The sequence below is a fragment of the Phyllopteryx taeniolatus genome, chromosome 11 (assembly GCF_024500385.1).
Source record: "Phyllopteryx taeniolatus isolate TA_2022b chromosome 11, UOR_Ptae_1.2, whole genome shotgun sequence".
NCBI classification, from domain to species: Eukaryota; Metazoa; Chordata; class Actinopteri; order Syngnathiformes; family Syngnathidae; genus Phyllopteryx; species Phyllopteryx taeniolatus.
The window spans coordinates 14,231,901-14,251,409 of record NC_084512.1 but is presented as its reverse complement, the minus strand read 5'-3'; the positions used below and the strand labels follow the sequence as shown (position 1 = coordinate 14,251,409).

Sequence of the window (19,509 nt, the reverse complement as noted above, 5' to 3'; positions counted from 1 at the left end):
GGAAATTCTGGTCCACCATCCGACGTCACAGGAGGGGAAAGCAGTGCACCATCAACACTGTGTATAGTGGGGATAATTTATGAACGGTGCTATATAAATACATTTGCTTCGATCATTTGACAGCATTTTAAGCAAACATTATTTCAAACAAAACTGTTAACTCTGTGGGTGTAAACGAATCGTGGTTCTGAACTCAGTGTTGTGAATTGCGCATTTTCACAAAACCGATATTCTCACCCCTCACAGTAAATAGTTAACATTTTGCTTGTCACATTTGGGTTAATTTATTTATTAAATGGAATTAACCATGAGTTTAACCAGAATTTTGATCTATCTAGTACCCGAAAAATAATAAACCTTTGTTTATTTAAAATTTTCAATCATCAATTCGAAATATGCATTTTTAATTATTTTTCTCAGACCAAATATCCACCAGTGAATAGTTTCTCGAAACATTGAAAAATTACAAACCTTCTTACATTTCGGGTGATTCCTCTATCACCTTAGGTCCCAGACCAAACATCTACACGGGGAATAGATCCTCAGAAAATTACAAGTAATAATTCTACATTTCAGGTACTTACATTTTCAATGTATCTGTGTTATCCCTCGTCTTTTGTTGTCATGACAACAAAAGAAACAAAAACAAGAACACAAACAACAGCGCTGGATCGGCAAACAATCCTAGAATCCCACTTCTGACACCAACTGTTTTGGCAAATCTTTTTCTGACAGAATAAGTAAGGAAGCAATCTTGTCTTTGTGGGTTTTTATTACAAAAAAAGAAAAGTCTTTGCAAAGAGAGTAAAAGGTACAAGTCTTACAAGTTGTCGCCTCTTACTAAAGCCCAGACAGAAAATCCCTTCGTTACATCGAAATGAGAGAGACATAGATGGAAAGCGAAACAATTATCTTTGTACAACATGGCTAGGAACAATTAGTACGTACATAGAGCTAGTAGTCTCAATGTAACAATAAAGCATGTGAAGGTTGTATAAAACTAATAGAAGTAATATTTGGTATATATAAAAAATAAATTTTCCAACTCATTGTTCATCTATGTATCTATTTGTGATTTAGTTTCAACGCTTGGAAAGCACTTTTGACAACATTGTTTTCAATGTGCTCATTAAATAAAGTTGGGTTGGATTGTGTCATACAATATGCAAGTGAGTGAAAAGCAAAATTATGAAATCAGATTAATTATAAAGTGTACAGGCAGATTAATTTCTGCATAAATAATTTGAAGGTCCCATATTTTGGCTATTTGCCTCTGTAACATGGACTATAAAAGTTTCAATTTCATTTAAAAAAAACACCTTGGTTTTGTCATATGAGTGTCTTGTAAAGGCCCCTCTGATAGCTAATTCTTTCTGACACAGTTTTGTATCCGCTGTCCATATTTGGCTAAGACCGCCCACTTTCCTCTGATTGGTTGCCTCCATGTAGAAGAGGCACACGTGTTTGTTATGTTGACAGTGCTGGCTCGGGACTGGAAAGGGAAGGTGGAGATATTCGCTGGTGATGTAGATAAGCTCGAGAAATTCAAATGACCTGATTTCAGGCCTCTCGGCAGAAAAACGTCTGGAACTCAGGAATGCGTGAACCATTTTAATTCATATTTTACATTTGTACTGAGGCACCATAGAGACAATATCCATCCATTCATTTTCCGTACCGCTTATCCTCACTAGGGTCGCAGGCGTCCTGGAGGCTATCCCAGCTATCTTGGGGCAAGAGGCGGTGTACACCCTGAACTGGTCGCCAGCCAATCGCAACGCACATAGAAACAAGCAACCATTCGCACTCACATTCACACTTATGGGCAATTTAGAGTCTTCAATTAACCTACCATGCATGTTTTTGGGATGTGGGAGGAAACCAGAGTACCCGGAGAAAACCCACGCAGGCACAAGGAGAACATGCAAACTCCACACGGGCGAGGCCGGATTTGAACCCGGTTTCTCAGAACTGTGAGGCAGACGTGCTAACCAGTTGGCAGACGTGCTAACCAGTTGTCCACCGTGCCACCAGAGACAATATTACATCCCAAATACTAGAAAAAGTTGTTTTTTGTCAAATACGTCCCCTTTAAAACCCTTTTAAAAACATTGCTTGATATCGGCTCTTTAAAGTCACCTCAATTACATAGCAGTTGGATTAGTTTAGGCTAGATTAGTTAGACTAGTATGAAACGTACTATAAAAACAGATACTGGGACTTTTCAAAAGGGTGACAGACTGTAATGGAAATGGGTCAATAACTAGCATCTTTTGAGGAATAGTCATGTATTACCACATTATAACTGAAACTGTGAAGGTAGAAAATTCAAGCAGCATCATGTGTTGTGTGTTCGGGTTTTAATCATGCAGGGTGACCCAGGAATTCCCGGAGAGAGAGGTGTCCAGGGAGAAAGAGGACGCCCGGGAGATGGTGGCCTGATTGGCCCGAGCGGACCGTCGGGACAAAAAGGAGATTCTGGCCCTCCAGGACAGTTGGTAAACAATGATTTTAACAGTAACTCCTTCTGGAACAGTTTCCAGAGATTATTTCAACTGCAAATTTGTAATTAGAACTGATACTTGCTGTTGTGGTTCTATGATGCCTGTCCCACCAGTGAACATCCACGGTCAAGTGAAGATCAGAGCAGGGGATATGGAAACAGAAAGACAAAGCTGATTTTGACCATTGGTCGCAAAGGGTTGATGACTATAGTTTTAAATGGTCCATTTGATTACATTGCAAGAGCTTTTTAGAGATGAACAAATTTGGAAATAAAACACTTTTTTTGTCTAAAAGCAGAGGACAATACATTTGTGTTCAGTATAGGCAGGCATGAGTAAATCACAATCAAATCACCAATGGTGGACCACCATACTGTTATTATTTTACAAATGTACTTTGTACCCAGTGTAAATTTTTTCCAAAATCCAGAGGAAAAAAAATGTGTTACTTTGAACGCTTTATTGTAAACATGCCCCACGTTTCGAAGACTTTGATAAAAAAACAAAAATGCCCCTAAACCCTACAGTAACGATCCTGACTCAACCTTTGACATGTTTATTTTTACAAACAGTCTGGAGGAGAGTGTTAAGATGAGGGATAAGATATGCAGCAGCTTGAGTTCCATGGAGTTATAACAATTATCTCAACTTAATCACTACAGCTGACATTTCATTCTTAGAGGAAAATGAATTCCCATCTCTATCCACAGGACGACCACACCTTCATGGAAGAAGTCAAAATGTTCATCAGGACTGAAATATTAAGAATCTTTGAAGGTACAAATGGTTCTAAATTTGTGATCTTTCTAATAATTGATTTATACACATTTTTATTGTGATATTTGGTGTGTCTTGTAGAAAAGTTGTCAAGCTCTACCATGCTGCAGAAACTGCCTGCAGGGATTTTAGCCTCACAAATCCAAGGACCTCCAGGACTACCTGGCAAGGACGGCTTACCAGGCTCACGAGGAGAGCCTGGTTCTCCTGGTCCTCAAGGTATGCACCCCATCGGCCAAGGTGAACATCTGGAGTGGAACATCGCCTTATTTTATTACATCAATTATCAGTCACATGCTTAACATTGACTGCTTAAAACTAGACTTTACACCGATTTTATCGGCCTGATTAGCATTTTATGCTGCTCGGCTTTAATGTCATAATTCGCAAAAGACATTTACTCCGCGTCGCCATCATGGACAGGATATTTTAATCCAAAAGCTAGTTTATTTTTAGCCTTGTCGCGTCTTTTGACATAGTACTGTAACTATCTGACGGCCAATAAAGTTATTTAAAAAGAATTTAAAAATGTTGGCGGTGTGGGACAGACAACACGTCTGAGACAGACAACACTGTAATGCCCGGATCAGACTACAAGACAAATTTGCTCTTTCACGATTGCACGATGTCAGACAACTGCAATAAAATGTTTTATTCCGATACTACCGCATCCCGTTTTTTTACGATCATTGAGCTTTATCTTGTCAACTCAAATGCGACCGGATACACACGTTACCGTGGCGACAACGACAAGAGTGGATCGTGCCGACTTTATCATAAGGACAAAATGGGGAAAAACGTGTGTTGGTGGTCACCGGTGCTCAGGACAGGAGAGGACGTTCGTTTAAGGCTTGCTTGAGGTATGTTCACATACTTTTAATAGGATACGGCTCGCAAGCAGGCAACAAAAACGTTTTGTAGCCTAGCAAGCTAGTGCTAGCGCTAACGGTTGTATGTAAACATGCCGCCATTCTGTCGAATCATGCTCTAAAGTTTCGGTGTGGGTGAAGTAATTTAATTACAATAAAGTAATTTAATGACAGTAAGTTAGCACCCATTATTTCTGTCATGTTGTAATGTTGGTTTGACCTGACTGATTAGAATAAATGATCTGACTACAGTGATTTCCAACCTTTTTGGAGCCAAGGAACATATTTTACAATTGAAAAATCTCACGGCACGCCAACAAACAAAAATGTCACAAAAATTGGATACATTAATTACTGTATGTACTTCTTGCCATCTAATGAAGACCATTAAGTTGCCATTAAGGAGTCACTATGCCTCCCTGGCATAAATAGATGAACAAAGATATATTATTTATTGTAAATATAATTTTTTTAGTAATTAAGTACATACAGTATATACAGTAAATGAACAGGTCATTTAAATAGACACATTGCTCCATCTTGTGATTGGATCGGTGATCGGTTATCGTTTTTTTAAACTCGGTGATGGGCCCCAAAAATCCTGATCGTGTAAAGCCTACTTAAAACTACCCACTGAAATTTTATTAATCCTTGTCTACTTTATCTAGTAGGGATGTGCATCCCCTTGACTGCGGTCAATACGATTAGTATCTCACTGCACTGCCAGTAGCACAGTACATTTGCATTTCGATTAATATCCGTTGTGACTTTTATGACAGTATGATACGATGCAATGCAAAGAATAGTGATGTGCTATTTAGTACTGTACAGATTTATTTTAATATTGTGCTATCCCTGTTTATAGTTTTAAAACACACATTTAACAATGAGGGGGGGAAAGGTGTGCTTTTTTTTTTTAAATCTTGGAATGAGTTGAGCTGCTCACTGGTGGAGAGTGCAAAGTTTTGATACTTTCTTAACCACTTTTCATGGGGGTAGCTCCCTGTGTACACCAGTAGTACTTCAATTAAACCAGATTATTTCGCTGACGCAGTTTTTCTAGCGGGACAAATGCATCATAGACAATTATTACAATGCATCAATGCATATTGTTTATTTTTGTTTTGTTGTTTGCACATTCACATTGTTTAAGTACTCTCACTGGCCCCAACATTAGTTATACCAGCATAACCCAGGACGATTTGAGACCTAAATCATATTTTAAAAAAATATTATTGTGGTTGTACTGTAGTTTGCACTGTTGTAGAACTACACTGCATAGTCCTTAGAGATGTTCCTAATGTTTTGGTCTTGACAGGAACAATATACACTATATTCCCAAAGCATTTTCTCACCTACCTTGACGTAGATATGAATTTAAGTGATATCCCATTCTTAATCCATGGGGTTTAACATGACATCGCTCCACCCTCTGCAATTATAACATCTTAAATTATTTTGGAAAGGATTTCCACAAGGTTTAGGGGTGTGTTTATGGGAATTTATGACCATTTTTCCAGAAGCGCATTTGTGAGGTTACACACTGATGATGGACGAGAAGGTTTGGCCCTCAGTTTCCGCTTTAATTTACCCAAAACTGTTCTATAGGGTTGAGGCCAGGATTTTGCAGGCCAGTCAAGTTCATCCGCATCAAACTCTCTCTCATCCATGTCTTTATGAACCTTGATTTGTGCACTGGTGCACAGTCATGTTGGAACAGGAAGGAGCCATCTCCAAACTGCTCCCATATTGTTGAAAATGTCAAAAATATTAGCCCCTGTGCTCCAGTGCAATGAACTCTGAATGCTTTAGGACAGTAAGAGATTTTGGACAGTCAAACAGTTTGGGGATTACCCCTTCCTGTTTCAACATGTCTGTGCACCAGTGCACAAAGCAAGGTCCATAAAGACATAGATGAGAGAATTTGGTGTACAATAGACTTCCTGCAAGAGTCGAAGCTGTTGCAGCTGCAAAGGGTAGACCAACATCATATTAAACCATATGGATTTACAATGGGATATCACTCAAAATCATATGTGTCAAGACAGGTTAGCAAAACACTTTTGGCAATATAGTGTAAGGGATACTTCACAGTACAATGCAATGATACACTACTGCAAAAAGTTAGTTATTGAGTCAGTAGTCACTAAATCAAATAAATGATTTCCAGCAAACCTTGTTGACGTTTAGTGCATGAACCACGGAAGAACCTATTACATTTTGGTATAGATTGAGGAATTTATTAGTGCCTTTTGTCGCTCGCTTGCATTTGGCCCAAGTGGGGCAGTAACTCACCAGATGCAGCAGATGGACCTGGAGTGGAAAATGCTTGTTGTGGGTTTCAGTTGTCACCCATGCCTTTTACTTTCATCTACAAGGCTGGGGTGGAATAGTATTGCCCCACACATCTATGTACTGTATTGGTTCTCATTTTGACTGTGCAGGTGTACGTAATGCTGTGGCCAGTGAGTAACGTATGTAAATGTAGGCTGCATTAATGCACTACACTATTTTGTCATCGTCGTCATCATGTTCATACTTCCACCACACAAGAACTCCATACTGAGGTGATCTTCAGTAGCCTCTATTTGTAGATGTATTTTATTATATGACGAAAGACTAACACATGGTCGATTGAGCGATTAAATTTAGATCTGCAGCAGGCCGGCAATGAAGAAAAAGAAAGATACCGTTTTATTTTTGTCGGGATTCATGGGTGTTTTCTCTTTAGACTGAGGGGCGGGCAGCAGAGGAAAAAGGCCAGGAGTGTGTGGTGCGCGGCGGCTGTCTGGGAAATATGAAGACAAATGAAGAATTGACTGTGAATAAGAGTTTTATCAGTGCACACAAGAAAATGGTCTAAATATTGCTACCTCAATCCAGGGGGGAAGAGTCAGGAAAGAGGGTGGTGGACTGTTAGGAATCCCACTGCCCAAGCTTTATTCTTCCAACTGTGTTGTCTCTGAGCTTTGCATCTACCTCACAACAACCATAACATGTTTACACAGCTATTATATGAAATGCTGCTGCTCCCATTCATGAATAATACAGTTAATGTAGGCAACTAAAAACCACACTATAAATATGTGTGCTGTGTTGATGCCTCCCGTTACACAGTTCCTGTATTTTTGGTTGCTTGTTTTATTTTCTATGCTGTGCAAGAGAGTGTTTTATAGGGTGGTCTTAATGCAGCTTTGCAATAAATATTTACTGAGAATGAAGAGGAACGTTATCTCCCTTGATAAATCAAAAATTCAACAACTTCCTAATGCTTTCTTTGTTGACTACACATCTTGGGAGAGAGTTTGGGGGGGTAATATTTCCTCATTATTTCTCGTCATCCTCCGCTGGAGACTGTGCTCCTCTGGAACATCCAATTTGCCTTTTCCTCCTCTCTGCCAAAATGAATTGTTTATGATGAAAAATAAGCCTTCTGTTAAATGTACAGTCCCTTTTCTCTTTTTGTCTTTAGTTTGATTTCTAATGGGCACCGTCTGTTTGCCATATGGATGCATGCTGAATGTCATCCATTTATTTTCTTTCATTTTAAAATCCACAATTTAGATTTTTTTCTTTTTGTTTTGTGTTTTTAAATCATTCTACACCATCCCTTTTTGTAACCACTCATTTAAATGCAGTGGAACCTCCAACGTCGAACATGATGTGTTATGTGATGCAAGTTAACGTCCAACTTGTTCTACTTTTTGTAACATTTGATCATTCCTCACTGCTGTAAAAGTATAAAAAGAAGTTAATCACTGCACAATGAAATAAAGTCAAACTTGTCATCCAGATTACTGATAGACACAAAATGGATAAATGAATGATTATCATTACACTTTTCTGCTTTGTCATCACAGGTACCTTTTTGTCTTGGCGTCACAAAAAAATACAAGCCACTCCCACTTAATGAGTTAATCCTTTAGATGCTCACTGAGTGAAAGTCTCACAAGAATGACATACATGCATGCATATTTTTCCCAAAAACTTTTGTTGAACTCCAAACTGTACCACTTGGGTTGTTCAACTTTGGAGAGTCAACTATAATTCTACATTTTGTTGTTTTAACATCATTTTGTATTAGAGTATTTGTTATGTCCCTTTATACTGACTCAATCTGTGTTTTATGATTTTAATTTGCACAATATAGAATTTACTGTACTGGTGATTGGTCCCACAATTTGTATTCTTCAATTGTGTTCAAAGAAATACTTTTTTTTCTTTTGGTAAGGCAAAGAAAAAATAAATAGATGCTAATAGATTAAATAGATTTATGCCTTGTGCAAATGTGCAGAACTGCAACCAATCAATTAACCTTGAATTCCACCCTGTAACAGCACATTTTTTGTTACTAACATATTTTGTCCATTAGTGTCAGTCAAAGCCATTTTTTTCCAGCCAAATATGGACACACAATGTCAATTTTGGCTAAATCAAAGAGCAGCAATCAACTGAAATGCATTTCACAGTATTTCTTTTTGCTTAAGGTTTGGAGTATTCTCTCCTGCAGAGTGTCTCCTCCACCTGAATGAAATCCCCCAGGCTTTGTGAGTGCTGAAAAGTAGTTTCATTATTGCAACGAAGCGCCCCCAAACCGCTTTCTCTCATTCACGCTCACTTTCAGAGCGATCGCAAGACCTTTTTCTGAGGTTTTCTGTGACACATAAGCGTTGAAGCGTTTGTCCTTTGGGCCAGGCAGCGCAATGCTTGATGCTCCTGTCAGTGCTCACAAGATGCACACCATGCTACTGCTGGTCCTGTCTCCATTACGTCAAGGGCCTCTTGGGGGGAATATTCACACATTCTCACATGCTCGTTGCTTGGGAAGTGTAAAGAATGAACAACTGTGCATGGCGTTATAGAGGGAAGGTGGGAAACCTGTTTCCTATCAGGGACCATTTCAGTTTTTTTAAATTAAGTCCTCCTAGGGTCAAACTAAATTGAGGGAGGGGCATAATGGGAAGATCAAGCTAATGTTTGTTATTATAAATTATTATCATTTGTGTCTTAAATGTTTTGGGGCTTTTTATAACAGTGCCACTAAGGGGGAATTACCTGGTGGGCCATAGGTTCAGCACCTCCGAGTTTGAGGGTGTTTTGCTACACCACACTTGCTCCTTTACATGGTAAAACTCCTTGTGAAGGAGTAAATTTGGTACAATATGCAGACATTTTTGAGATGGTTACTTGAAAAAGCTTAGTTTCAAATGTCATTAACACCTTGAAGGTCTCTGGAGTGTGTTGAAGGAAGGTTCCTTAGAACATGCACCTCAAACACCTCCAATGTTGTTAGCTCAAAACAAAAATATTATGTTTATCCAACACTGCCACTGACATACAACTACAGTATACAATATACTGTACGATTGATAGGGTTAATATTACATAAAGTTAATGTTTTATGTATTAAAGTGCTCAACCTTTTGTAGGATTTGCTCCTAACTTCTTGTGAGAACATTTTTCAGCGTGAGCTTGTGCTTGACTACCTAACTACTTGTTTTGTCATCTGTGATTCAGAGAGCATTTAATTTTACCTGTCTTCGCCCAGTAATTGCAAATATATTTATTTAATCCCTAGAAAGGGTTGCTCTAATTGTGTTTGTTGAGTGAATCCGCCTTTGATCGTTTTCCAATCTGATCAGCCTCTGCTCTGTTGTGGAATCTTGAAAGCTGTGCGCCTGTGTCGCTGTCGTCGACTAATGCACAGATGGTTCCTTTGATGATTTCCACTTTTTGACGGCATGTCGGTATGTCTTTTATTATTCAAGGTATGGGACCGACAGTGGGAACAGTGTCGCCTGTTTGGATGTCAACTTGCAAAGCTGCTTCACTCAAAATAATCACAGAGCTGCTGTTTGACATTGCCGTCACTTTGGTGTTATTTATAGCATCCAGGAGTTAATTCGCATAATTCCCTGGACGGATGTGAAGGTGTGAGAAGTGTATCGCCACCTTGAATCTCCTTGGATAAGACCTTGTTGTGGCATTTGTGCTAACATTACTAACTGTATACATTCTTCATGCACACATGACACTACACAGTCAGCATTTCAGCTATTTGTACAATGAGACTTTGGATTTTCTTACACAGGCTACAGGGGGCAGAAAGGAGAAAGAGGTCAGGTTGGTCTGGGCCTACCGGGTGATCCAGGACCCATGGGAGCACCAGGTAAGACCAGAAAATAGCTTGTGGAAACTCTTCATATACGCTACAATATATCAGTGTTTGCCAGTTTTTGTTGCGCAAGCAAGACATGTTTATATACTAAAGCAGGGGCCACATTGTAGTTATGGCTTCCCTCGGAGGGTCGATATGACTGTGAACCCATATAAAATATTGTCTCATATAATGACATAAACACAACAAATGGATGGATACCTAGTTTTAAAATCAGAGGCCAATAAAAACTGTTCAACTATTCTAACATTTATTCCAAAAAGGTGATTGTAACATAAAATGCTTGCAATATCTCAACATTATACAAGACACCAATTTTGGTATTTTCACAAGAAACATGAAGTCGACACACATGATTTGCTTTCGCGGGCCACATAAAATGATGTTGCGGGCCGGATCTGGCCCCCGGGCCACTAGTTTGACACGTGTGCACTAAAGTAATCGGCGTCTCAATTAAATTTACTTACTCTGTGAATTCTAGGCCTGTTCAGTTGAAATTGTATGAATGGCTTTTATGACTAACATTTCAGGGGTTAGATAGAGTCCCTGAATCTTAATTTATCCTCTTATCAAGACTTTTTTTGTCCTTGAGTATACAAAGCAAAGTCCATAAAGGCATGCTATCAATGGGTTAGGAATGGAGAAACTTCAGAGGCCACAACCTCATTAAACACGTTTGGAATGAACTTGCACTTCTCAGGTCCAACAGCAACAAATGTCCTTGTGGATGAATGGGCACAAATTCCCACAAACACTCCAATATCTTGGAGGAAGTCTTCCCAGAATTGTAGAATCCAATGCTTTTATTAACACAGTATCCAAAGGTATGAACTCTGCCGCGACCCATAGCTTTGTAATGTTGGCAATCTTTCAATCAATTGTGTGTTGATTCAGCCCCACCACTTTCATCAACACTGAGCTGTTGTCAGCAGCAACCCTTTGATGAATAACGCACACGCACGATTCTACAATGCGTTTAGCTGAGGAACATACTGGAGCCATTTCCATGAGAGTTCAAATGAGGATAAATATCGATAATTATATTTTTCAAGTGGCTAGAAACACAACTCCTTGCCTTGTTATAGTGTACCCCCGTTTATCGTGGGGCATATTTTCCAGACCCACCCGCAACAGGTAAAAATGTGCTCTATAGCGAGACCATATTAAAATAAATACCTGTATATTTTGTTTTACCCCTCTCACACACTTTAAACATATTTGAACTTAGTAAACGACACTAACTTATTAAAACTCACTTTTTAAAGTATACCAGAGCGCCTGTTCTCACACTCTCAACTGACACATAAAACAAAGATAATTAGATGGTGTATTTAAATAAAAATGTTAACGACCCATGTAACTTTATGGAACTAAAGTCAGCTGGTTTTGTAAAAACTGGCACATCTTGATTTTCGTGCACACGCAAGACTCTCTAAGCAAGGGTGTGCCCTTGGAGATTGGAAGAGTGAGGTTTTGGTGTCAGAGAGTCCATCTAAACTTATGTCTACTGGGACCACGTCTAAGTTTTGGCGCAGATGAGCTAACGTGATTTTGTTCAATTTGTTCTGGACACATGCAGACAGACAGACATGCAAGCTCCTTGGACATGTGTGGTGGATGACAGTGTACAGCATTTCGACAACAGGCCTCCAACCCTCTTAATCATTGTATAAAATCATTGAACTAATTATTATTATTATGATCATTATTATTATCATGTTTTTTAAATCATCCCACATACTGGCCTATGGGCAGCCATGGGACTTGGGGGGTGGTGGGGGGTGAACGATCGTTGGAGGGGATAGTGATGAGGTCTGCAGACATATTAAAGTCGCCAGCAGTTTTCACAGCTCATTCTGTATTTAATAAGGGTACCCGCTTATGTTCAATGCTCCAGTCACGCAGGATCACTGTGTCCTCTTCCGCATATAGAGAAATCTCCTTGCGAAACTATTGCGCAACTTATGAAGCGAATGCTTCAATTGGACAGGATCGAAGTCGGGTGTGGTGACGCCCAGACCGGTGCAGACGTGGGCAAAGCCTCTTTGATTTTCAGCTTGTGACGGCAGAGTTATTACTGACCTTAATGCCGTTCATCTCATCCACGGAGGTGTGCAATTTATGTGGGGGGGAAAGCAAGCCTGCCTCTTGCTCCCTTTTGAAAGGACAGCTGTTGGAAGGCGAGCTCTCCAGGGTAATGCATGCACAGCAAGCTTACAAGAATCAAGTCAATGAGACTGAAGTTACTTAAAAGGGAACAAGAGATGGCCAACTTTGTGAAGTGATGTAGCTGATCACCTCTGCTTCCCTCTGTCAGACTGGGAATCATGTATATTGTATTCCATTCCCATTATCACGTTATCCATCCATCAATCCATTCTCCTTAGCGCTTGTCCTCATTAGACTCACAGTTGAGCCTGACTTTGGTGATTGGTGGGGTCGATCCTCTTCTGGTCGGCAGTCAGTCGCAGTATTATCACATGACTAACAGGATAGTAACACAAGAGCATTGACGTTGCGCTGACCTCCGACAAGGCGTAACCTCTCATCACACACATTAGTGAAGTACTTTGAAATTTTAAAAAATGTAACCCGAGCCAACTACCTTTTGATAAAAGTAAATTTCATGATTTTTTTTCTTCATTGATTGTTTGGCTTAGTTGATTTTGTTTTACTGCCTCTAAATATATCCAACTGCAGGGTCCATTTTGAACACCGGCTTAAAGTTACAAAATATGGTTGCTCATCTGTAAGGACTTGGTTTTGGAACCAGAGAGTCACAGTTTGATTTTAATTGGCAGATAGTTGTTGGAAAGATGCTAATTTAATTTGTCCACAGAAAGCATCCAAGTGGCGTTTCTCTCAATGTCAGCCATCATCCTCGCAATCCTCTTCTTCCTTCCAGTGGCCCCAGTCTCCCTGACGCACTCATCCACTCAAAGATTCCTGGTGATACATGGTCTCAAAGAGCTTGTAAAAGTATTGCAACAAATGTAAAATGTAAAACAACTGCATATTGTTCCTGGATATTTTGTTTGAACTACAAATTGTATGACCTCGGGACTGTTCCACTCTACGTTTAAATTGTGCGAATAGTGACAGGATAATAAGCGCAAAGCTGAAGACAGTGTGGTGTGAGCCGTTAGGCAGGAGATGGATGGCAGGGTTGATGAAAAGGCCAAGTTGTGTTTTCGGGGATGGGGGGAGGACACGGCAAGATGTGTGATTCTCGTTTTGTGCCAACTCCCTGTGATATGATGTGATCAGCCTGCTTATGAGATGGATGCTGTAATTGAAGGCTTACACTAATCCATGCTCTGTAAGAGAGAGGGTAGCCACACCCGGACCTTGCATGAGTGTCTGTGCTCTATATAACGTATGCATTGCGAAATACAAAGAGCTATTTGGATTGCATTTCCATGAGACGCTGTTGCTTAGCAACATGGGATATGAATATCTGCTATGATCAAATTATTCATGGGGAAAGATTTCTACTGTCATGACTGCTGAGAACCTCGCTTTAAGACTAATGAATCCAAATAAAGATAATCATTTGACTAAATAGAAGAATGGCGTTTCATAAACGCATCGCAAGATGAAATTCCAAAAGCATGTCTCGAGCCATGACATCTTGCTAGCCAGAAGCTGAGCTGCAGTGTGTTTGTTTACAGACTAGCCATGTGGCTAGTGCAGCAAGCAGTTGCACTTCTTGTCCTTAACCTAATATGTTCTGTGTGGGAACCCTAATAATCACGCCATCATATTACATAATTGCCCCTGGATCTGATTAGGATCATTTTTACGATGGATAACTAATTTTGAACAGAAGTTAAGGAAAATTCGTGGCACGCTTGTTACGCTGGGGCTGCAGGGTTGCCGAGGGGTTAGCACAGGGGTTGGCAACCTTAAATACTCAAACAGCCATTTGGACCGTCTCCCACATAAACAAACAAAAACCACCGGGAGCCACAAAACTCTTTTGACATCTAAAGTGTGTATAACACTGCATATATTTTTTTTTTCTACATGTATGTAGAAAAAATATATATAGTGTGCTGAATTTATGAAATCAATGAACTGCTGCAGAGAATGGGACATTTTATTTCTGCATGTAATAAAAACATTTTGAACTTTGAAAAAAGATGCTTGGTTGAAGCTTACTTTCAAATAAAATTGTCAATGGCTATTGGAGTCCTCGTGCCCTGCGACTGACTGGCGACCATTTCAGGGTGTAGTCCAGGTTTCGCCCGAAGTCAGCTGGGATAGGCTCCAGCGCCCCGCGACCCTAACCAGGATAAGCGATGTTGAAAATGGATGGATGGATGGATTGGAGTCCTCCTCATATATATGAAAACAAAGCCAAATTTAAATTATCCACCTTCAACGAACCAAAAATGCCATCTGCTTCTGTGTTATGTCATCACTGAGCCTCTGTCCTGCGTCGATACAGTGAGACAACTGACGTCGTCTTCATTTTCACACCTATTGTCGTCTATGCGGTGTGAGCGATGTTTTTTTTTAATATAGTTTATGTAGCAAGTAGCATTAAACATTCTGTTTTGTCCAGGAACTTTTCTTTTCTTGGATTTATCCATGGCTTTTCTACCGGGAGTCGAATAGCTCAAATCTTGGCACCAGGTGTCGCACGTCAACGTTTGTGACGCATATTTTGAACGACAAAAAAAACAAAAAAAAAACTTTAATATTACCAGGGCACCATAATCTTAAAGTTTAGAACTACAATTGAAAAACAAAAGAACTAATTCAAATTTGAATTAAATACTAATTTATTTTCCAAAGCCACAGGGAGCCACAGCAAAAGGATGAAAGCGCTCAATGCGGCACTGGAACTGTGGCTTGCGGACCCCAGTAATGACATCCCTCCTTTTTTTGCCTTTGTCAAGGCCTTCCTGGTGCAACTTCTCAGGGTCCTCCTGGCTCTCCGGGGCCCCGTGGACCTGCAGGGATGTGCGACCCAGGAGACTGTCATCCGTTTGAGCACAGCGCGGCCTCCAGCCGTCCTGCTCCGAGCTCACTAGTGCAGCCAGACGCTGTCCGCAGTAGGAAAGGAGGGACAGCGTGATTGGTGGTCCCGCACTGGGTCTGTCCAACCAACACTTTTTGTGACATTGCTAATGGGCTTGTTTTGAATGCAATATTTTTTAAATTATTATTGTTTTTTATTTTTTTGCAAAGCTGTACTTTTGTGTTAGGTCGTGTTTTCGCCCGCCCCTCTTCCCTGCTGTGATGTAATGCATTCCTTGTCAACTCTCATTACATCTCTCAAGGCTGTGAAATGACTTTGTTTAGTCACTTTCAGCCCCGTCGGAATAACATGATCTTAATTATGTGTTTGCCTCCTTAATTGGCACGCCTATCCACCCTTCTGTTCTCATTCAGATAAGCCGTCGTGCTAGCAGAAGGTACATTGTGCGTGTGTTTGTGCACGCGTGTTTGTGCACGTATGTGTTCGAAAGACGACGACGAACGAGATTAGCTGAATGTTTGTTTCATGTGCGCCTTTGAGAGAATTAGGAGCTCTTCTGTCGACTTTGTGCAGTGGTCTTCGCGTTGAGCCGTCGCCCTGTGGAACTCCTCGTTATCAGACTACTGCAGAGCCCGGGGGTGGCCTAACACATTTAAATAATATACTGATACTGATTGCGAGAGAGAGAGACGGAACAAACATCTAAAATGAAAACAAAATCTCTTTGAAAAAAAGAATCCAGCGCCTCATGTATAACCAAAGTGCATCCACTGTGTCTAATATAGAGTTATTTTTGTGGTGAGATCTTAAAGAATGTATTAAAATAAGTCGTTTTTTTCTGGAATGTGGATTAACCCATTTATGTATCCGTGTGGTGTAGCTTAGGTTTAGTGATTTGCATCGTGCATGATAATAAAAAAAAAACTAAATATGTCTTCCCATTTACTGGTACAACATTAGTCTTTAATTAGCTTTGCCATGGCAACTGGGTGTACAGAAAAACAGGGGGGAAACATTGAGGGCAGAGTTAGTTATACACAAAGAAATTAATAAGTTGTACTTTAAAAAAGAAATCATACGGTTGGTGTCACCTCTATGACATATTTTAGGGCCACAAAGGTTCAACACTCAAAATCATTAAAAAAAATTAATACACGTACACAAATAAAGCTGTATTATTACAAGAATAAAGTTGTAATGAGTGACGTTGCATTTTTTAAGTTGTAGTAATGATAATAAAGCCTTCATATAAAGTCTTCATATTATGAGCAGGAAGTTGACAACCTTTCTCTCGTAAAATAACTTTTATCTTCTGTTCTCGTGATACGACTAATTTGTCATTTTGAATTTTTTTCTTGTAATTTAACAACGTCATTATTTTAGTCAGAATATTTTAACATTTTGTGATATTACAGCAGACCTCATTTTAAGCATCTATACGGTTACGCTCGTACTGTAATATTAACACTTTATTTTCAGGCAAATTACTACTTTGCTCCATATTTTTTTCTTTTTTCTAGTACATCACAGCTTTTCTTACATTGTACTGTAACTTTGTTCTCATAACATGTTATCATCCAATAATAGACTATTTAAACTTTATTGTAGTAAACAAACTTCTATACTCTAATAAGATGATGACTTTAATATACTGTTCTATCCTTCCTTTAACATTTCAACTTTATTGTAAAATTCTGTTTCTTTCAACAATATGGCTTTATTATAGTAAAATTACAACTCAGTTCTCATAAAATATTGACTTCAGTGTCTGACTTTTCTCTCTATTTCAGTGCTTTTCTAAAAAAATGATGACTTGAACTATTATTTGTGTAATATTGCAATTTAGTTAACATTTTCAATAATACAACTTTATCGTAGTAATTTTATTTATTTATTACGGTGTCCCTTCCGTTCCTTCATACACTTTAATCTTACGCTTGCCTTGATGTGTAAATGCTCTGTTGTATATTACTCTGACTGACGAGTCTTTTTGGATATGCATTTTGTTTCTGGGTAATGGGGCTTGTAATGGGACCTGATGATGTAATTACACAAGCAAGTTATCATTTTAACGATGTGTTAAGGTTCTCAGTCGAACACTATTAGAAAGGTTGCTGCTTTGTGTGCCTTTGTTGATTTAAACGGATGATGATGATTCCTCTGGTCTATTTGTATATTTTGCTTTTCAACGGCGCCAAAGTAATCGGAACACAACGCTAAATGTGTTTGTGAATTGTACTCACACCTCTACTTGACATTGTTGACACTAAGATCCAGGTTCTTTTTTTTTTTCTTTCATGTCATCGTCTTAAGACTGGAAAATATTGATTTATTTATTTGCTCTTTTCTAAACTTGTTTTCATGTGCTGATTGATTGTACGCTTTGAGTCAAGCAGCCATTATGCTAATTTTATAATACTGTCAATCGGTCTGTAGTCTACTGTATATTACCGTATTTCTTCACTCAGTGGCTCCGCAGACTCAACAGCAGAGAGTACCAGGAATCTATTACAAATTTACACTTCATTAAAATAATATATTAATTGAAATTTAAATTAATTTCTAATGTGTTCTGTCGTGTTTAATATTGTACAAGTGTTGAGACTATGAGTTTCTAACCGACTCTCCTCCTCATTCATATTCTTTAATCCTGTTTCTTTTCCTCTTTCTTCCAAGTCAACCATCGTTTCGCATCACATCCCAGACATTTATATATATATTTTTTTGTTTTGTTCTTACAGCATGCCTGTTTGGTCAACTGGGTTGTATAACGCAAGTGGGTCTTAGAATATTTGAAATCTTCATTCATGAGTCTAAAGAGACCCCTGCTGGACATGAGTGAAAATGTCCAAGGTAAAAGGAGGACTTTGTGCAATGGGCTTTCAACTGGCTTGTGGGTTTTTTTGTTTTTGTTTTTTTTCATCATGTTCCTCTTAATGGGCTCCCCTCTGAGACAATAAAACGGACCTTGATCGAATTCTGACGGCATGAAGAGTAATCTGAAATTCCTGTTTTCCCTCTGTTCTAACTGATGAGAGGTTCTCATGTGTGTACCCTTAATATTAATGTGATTTCAATTGGCTGAGAGGGAGGACTAAAAAGTGCATCCTGATGTCACAACAGCATTTTAGTGCAAATCTATTTAACTGTAAAGGGAGCGCAAACACAAAAGTGTGTATTTGTTGTTGTATCATTTATTGGCACATTTGAATCAACTGCTTATCTTGTCATGAGTGATATTTTCTTTTCTATCCCCCAAACGGAAAGGTATTCTGTAACCACATATAATGTCATTTAATCTTGTGAGTAAACTAGTCATGAGGGGAGTATGGATCAGCATCTCATCATGCTCTCTCAGAAATTAAATTAAAATGTCTGCCTGCTGCTCTCTGAGTAACTCAGTTTATAAACTGGTGTCGAACTGAGTGTCCTTTTGTCCTCATTTTTATTTGCCTCAGTATCTACCTCACTCTGTTCGACATGTGATTAGCAATTTGGGAATTTTTAATTTTGATGTTTTCACACAAAATCTTGTTTAGTGAGTTTAATTTGTATGTGGTTACCATGAGCAGAAGTTCTCTTTGACATGATTCTTTGCAGCATTTTCTTGATCTGAACTGATATTTACCTTACTTGTGTGCAATAAATGTTATTCAGTGCTTTAATTTGTAGCATCTTGTTGTATTTCCTGCCCTAAGCGACTTGACTTAAAAGTTCATTTAATGTTTCAAAATGGGGGTTTGGTAATAAATTTAAATAAAAAAATTATCTCCATACTAATATTTCAAATTGAATTAGATTTAACACATTTTATGATATAAATTTTATATTTGTTTAATCTGTTATATTTTATTTTAATTATATGTTCAATGTACCTTGCCTCCCGGCCGAAGATAGCTGGGATAGGCTCCAGCACCCCTAGTGAGGATAAGCGGTAAAGGAATTGGATGGATGGATAAATGTATTTTATGTATTTATTTTTTCACCAGTAACAAGGTCAGAAATCAGTGTGCAAGAAACAAGTCAAGTCATATTAAACCCCACGATTAGTGCTTTGCAATGTGTAATCCTTATATATCCACTTTTTAAGTTATTGTCTCAAAACCTGGTGGACAAATAGTAGAAAAATAGCCCTTAGGAGAGCCAGTCATGTCAAAGCTCATATTTAATAAATACACATTTAAAATTAATCAA

At 38.9% G+C, this 19,509-nt stretch overlaps 1 protein-coding gene across 7 annotated transcripts in view; it reads left to right on the top strand.

Moving 5' to 3' along the window:
- LOC133485892 (collagen alpha-1(XIX) chain-like) overlaps positions 1-18,980 on the top strand; it is a 150,872-nt gene extending 131,892 nt beyond the window's left edge. For 6 of the 7 annotated variants that reach the window (XM_061790269.1, XM_061790272.1, XM_061790273.1 and 3 more), the window contains 5 exons: positions 2,373-2,498; positions 3,215-3,281; positions 3,363-3,500; positions 10,242-10,319; positions 15,233-18,980. In XM_061790269.1, the coding sequence (XP_061646253.1) occupies positions 2,373-2,498; positions 3,215-3,281; positions 3,363-3,500; positions 10,242-10,319; positions 15,233-15,411 (588 nt within the window). In that variant the 3' untranslated portion in view covers positions 15,412-18,980. Of the gene's footprint in view, positions 1-2,372; positions 2,499-3,214; positions 3,282-3,362; positions 3,501-6,881; positions 8,270-10,241; positions 10,320-15,232 lie in introns of those variants that run through there. The other variant, XM_061790274.1, reaches the window with a different exon arrangement.
- Positions 18,981-19,509: the final 529 nt, after the last annotated feature.